This window comes from Micromonas pusilla (genome assembly GCF_000151265.4).
Source record: "Micromonas pusilla CCMP1545 genomic scaffold MICPUCscaffold_13, whole genome shotgun sequence".
Lineage (NCBI taxonomy): Eukaryota > Viridiplantae > Chlorophyta > Mamiellophyceae > Mamiellales > Mamiellaceae > Micromonas > Micromonas pusilla.
The window spans coordinates 11281-15781 of NW_003315894.1; the positions used below are offsets into that span (position 1 = coordinate 11281).

Consider the following 4501-nt stretch of genomic DNA (forward strand, 5'->3'; position numbering starts at 1 on the left):
GCCCCACGCGCGCGCCGCGCGTCGCGTCCGCGGCGCCCCCCCGCGGCGCGCGATCCGTCGCCCCCGCGGCTCGTGCGTTGATTCGCACGCGGCCCGCGGCGACGACTTTAACAGAAATCCAAATCGAAGCCGTCGTCGCCTCTGACATCCCCCCCCCCCCCTCCCCCCGCCGCCGCCGCCGCGTCCTCCCCATCCTCGCGTCGCAGCTCATCACGAACCGCCGATGCACGGACGTCCTCTTCCTCCTCATCTTCTCCGCGTTCATGGTGGGCATGGTGATCGTGGGATACACCGCCTTCACCGAGGGCGACCCCAACCTGCTCGCCTACGGCATCGACTCCTCCGCGTACCTGTGCGGCACGAAGGCGTCGAAAACGTGGACGTCCGACGCCGCCGCGAGCGCGGCGCCGGACTTCTCTACGAGGAAGTACCTGCACTGGTCCAGGGTGCAGGACTACGGACCGAACATGGCGTCGGCGCAGTCGGTGTGCGTCGAGTCGTGTCCCGTCGCGACCATCACCACCGAGGGGTCCACCTCGCTCACGCAGTCCTCGCAGACGTACACGTGCCAGTACTATATCAAGAGCAGCGTGGCCGGCACGCTCAGCGGCGTCGGGGACTGGGACGTGAACTACTACGCGAAGCTCGCGTCGGCGCAGCAGACGACGTCGAACAACGGGGAGGGGCCGTGTTATCCCAACTTTTTCGTGTACACGCCGATCCTGAATCGATGCGTCCCGGTGCCCTCCGACGCGATGTACACCGCGCTCGAGACATCTTCACCGAGCGCGTTTGGTGGTTCCTCCGGATTGTCGGTCTCCATTCTGAAGGCGCTCATCAACGCGCTCGACACCGGAAGCGGCGGCGTCAGCGACTACATCGAAGACGTGTACAAGGCGTGGATGGCGATCGTCGTGTGCGGCTTCGTGTGCGGCCTCGTCTGCTCGTGCTTGTGGATCACGTTCATTCGGTACTTCGCCGGGGTCATGGCGTGGATGACCATCTTCTCTATCAACGCGATCCTGTGGCTCGTGACGCTTTTCTGCGCGATGCGCGGCGGCCTCATCGGCTCTGACTCCGTCGGAGTGGAGAGCGACGTCGACGACTCGGCGAAGGATAACCAAGACGTCTTCGTCGGCCTCACGTACGGCCTGTTGGTGATATGCGCGATCGTCTTCGTCTTCACGCTGCTCATGATCCGCCGCATCTTGATCGCGGTCGCGGTCCTCAAGGTGGCGGCGCAGGCGCGTTCTCCTCACACTCGTTCCCATACGACCGCGTTGGCGTGGTGAACGCCGTTTCTTAAGGACTTTTGCCGGCGTGTCTCTCCGCCCAGGGTCCCACGAGTTCAATCCCGACACACCTCGACGCCTTTCAACTCCGCTTCTGACGCCTTTGAACTCCACCCCGATATCGTCGCTTTGTATGGAACGACCCTCAGGCGATGTCCGAGATGCCGCTCATCCTCCTCACCCCCATCATCCCTTTTTTCATGAACGTCGTGTTCATGGGGTTCGTCGTCATGACGATGGCGTTTCTGTACGCCAGCGGCGAAATAAAGAAGGACGCGAGCACGGGGCAGGGCTCCGTGGAGTTCAACGAGACGCTGCAGTACATGATGACGTACACTCTGTTCGGCATGCTCTGGGGCTTGCAATTCATCGCCGGCGTCGGGCTGATGACCACCGCCGGGTCCATCGCTTCGTACTACTGGCAGAGGGACGACATGCCGCGATCGCCGATCAAGACCGCGATCAAGCGCACGTGGCGATACCACGTCGGGTCGATCGCGCTCGGCTCGTTCATCGTCGCGGTGGTTCAATTCGTGCGCCTCATCCTGGAATACATCAACCGAAAGACGAAGAACGCGCAGGAGGGGAGCGCGGTGCTCAAGTACTTCATGTGCGTTCTATACACTGGTCCCATACGACCGCGTTCGCGTGGTGAACGCCGTTCCTTATGGACTTTTGCCGGCGTGTCTCTCCGCCCACGCCTCGCTTTCAATACCCGCCCTCGACGCCTTTCAACTCCACCTGACGCCTATGAACTCCACCCCGACATCACTTTGTATGGAACGACCTCCAGGTGCTGCGCTCGATACTGCATGTGGTACCTCGAGCGCGTCTTGAAGTACATCAACCGGAACGCGTACATCCTCGTCGCGGTCAAGGGGTACTCGTTCTGCTTCTCCGCCATCTCCGCGGTCAAGCTGCTCATCTTGAACGCCATGCGCGTCGCCACGGTGAACGTCATCGGCGACTTTCTCACCGCGCTCGGGAAGCTCGTCGTCGCCGGCACGTGCACGTTCATCGGGTTCTTGTACCTGGACCAGGACCAGTACACGGACCCGACGTCGGACTCGTACATCTCGTCGCCGGTGCTGCCGCTCATCTTCATCGCGTTGATCGCCTTCTTCCTCGCGGACATTTTCCTCGGACTGTACGAGATGGCCATCGATACCATCTTGCTGTCGTTTTGCGAAGACTGCGGGACGGCCAACGGGCCCAACTTCGCGCCGCCACTTCTGATGTCCGCGCTCGGGAAGTCGCTTCCCGCGAAGAAGGGGAAGAAGGTGAAGCCCGCGTACGACGACGACGACGATTGATTGAGGGGAGTAACTTATACAGTATGCTCGAGGGCAGCGCTAATTACCTTGTACAAAGTACTTTCGTACGAAGCCGATAACATACAGTATGCTTCAAACGACGAACAAAACGAAAACGCGTCGACGTCGCGCGTTACTCTACCGTGTTCGTTCGTTTCGTCTCGTTCGCGCGCGCGTTCATCAAACGCTACAACCGATTTCGGCTACAGTACTCCTACGGCGGTCGGTCAGCGCAGCGCTTCGCTTCACAACCCCCCCACCGCGGCGCCCCTGAGCGCCTTCCCCGCGCCGCTCCTAATCTTAGCCGGCGCGTTTTTCATCCCGTCGCACGACTTGCAACTCAACGCGCAACTCTCGAGCATGAACCCCGGGTTCTTCTTGCACTCGCCGCTGTTCGCCCACGACTTGCACATCGCCACGGTGTCCGCGCACCCCGGCGGCGCCGCGGGCGGCGGCGGAAACTGGTGCCGGAACGGCCGCGCGTGAATCCACTTCGTCGCCGTCCACTTCAGGGTCGTTCCGTACAAAGCGACGATATCGGGGTGGAGTTGAAAGGCGTCAGAAGCGGAGTTGAAAGGGGTCGAGGTGTGTCGGGATTGAAAGCGAGGTGTGGACGGAGAGACACGCCGGGAAGTAAAGTCCTTAAGGATCGGCGTTCACCACGCCGACGGGGTCGTATGGGAACCAGTGTATAGTAGGCACCTTCACGCTCTTCCCAAGCACCGGGCATCCCGCGTGCATCGACTGCTGGTCGATGACACCCTCCGGCGTGATGCTCCAGAACAGCAGCCCGTCGCCCTTCTTCGGCTTCACCGCGACGTGGTCCTCCGCGCACTCGCTCCAGCCGCTCCCGCGGTCCGCGGTCGGATCGATCCACTCGCTGTCCGGGAACGCGGTCTCGCCGCCGCCGTCGTCGTCGACGTCGCTGAGGTAAAGCAGCACCGTGGCGACTCTGTGGCCGCCCTCCGCGGCGAGCTGCTTCCCGGACGCGGTGTCGAGCTCGCCGACGTCGTGGTGCGCGTCGTACTTTTGGCCGTTGCTGTACTTTAACACCTGTGAAACGAAACGAGCGCGGAGTCTCTGACCGGTCAGGAGGGTGGACGGACGGACGCGCGGGATGTCTACGCGAGGATCGATCGAATCGTTTTTTTCATCGACGGCAGCGACGACGACGACGAGATCTGACGACGACGAATCGGTCGATCGCTCGATCCGCGCGCGTCCGAACGCGCGACGGACGCGCCTGGAGATCCTCGCCGTTGTACCACGGCAGCATCGTGTACCGCTCGAGCCTCTTCTCGATCACGCTCACGATCGGGAAGTGCCCGCGGTTCAGGAAGCACTGCTCGCTCGTGCGGATGGGATCCACCTTGCTCTCGCCCGTCGTGCTGTCCACCACCGTGCTGCGTCGCACGCGCGTCCGCGCGAGCTCGAGCACCTCGTCGCACTCCGCGTCGGTCATGATGTTATGCAGGTGGAACGCCCTCGGATGCCACGATATGGGCTCGACCCACGTCCCTCGCGCGTGGTCTTTCCGAGCCTCGGCGCCCGCGGGGGAGTCGCCGTACGCGTCAGGACGCGTCGAGACGACGCCTCCGACGCCTCCGCCCGCGGCCTCCGCCTCGGGCCCCGATCGCGGCACCTCGCCCTGCCATCCCGGGAGCCGCTCCTCGAGCTCCGCGGTGCGCTTGAGACTGTTCAGGTCGTAGCTCGCGCGCGCGACGGGGGTGGACGACCACAGGACGACGAGGCACGCCGCGAGGAGGCGCGCGAACGAGACGCGCAGCATGGCGCGAGCGTTTGTGGTGATCGACGAACGCGAGGCGACGTCCGAACAAACTTGAACTCGAAAATTAAGAAATCATCGTGTCGCTATCATCGCTACGCGCGGCGGCG

The 4501-nt window shown here is 63.0% G+C and overlaps 2 protein-coding genes across 2 annotated transcripts in view; one reads left to right on the forward strand and one right to left on the reverse strand.

Moving 5' to 3' along the window:
• Positions 1-2705, forward strand: part of MICPUCDRAFT_49725 (choline transporter like family) — a 3565-nt gene extending 860 nt beyond the window's left edge. The window contains exons 2-4 of the mRNA XM_003062699.1: positions 207-1244; positions 1442-1902; positions 2086-2705. Of these exons, the coding sequence (XP_003062745.1) occupies positions 207-1244; positions 1442-1902; positions 2086-2605 (2019 nt within the window). The 3' untranslated portion in view covers positions 2606-2705. The remainder of the gene's footprint in view (positions 1-206; positions 1245-1441; positions 1903-2085) is intronic.
• Positions 2706-2961: 256 nt separating this feature from the next.
• Positions 2962-4115, reverse strand: MICPUCDRAFT_5312 (uncharacterized protein; the record flags this gene model as incomplete). The annotated part of the gene is made up of 3 exons (XM_003062907.1): positions 2962-3111; positions 3314-3658; positions 3834-4115. Coding segments are annotated over 3 exons (777 nt in total), but the record flags the coding sequence as incomplete, so codon positions are not given.
• Between the last annotated feature and the right edge of the window lie 386 nt (positions 4116-4501).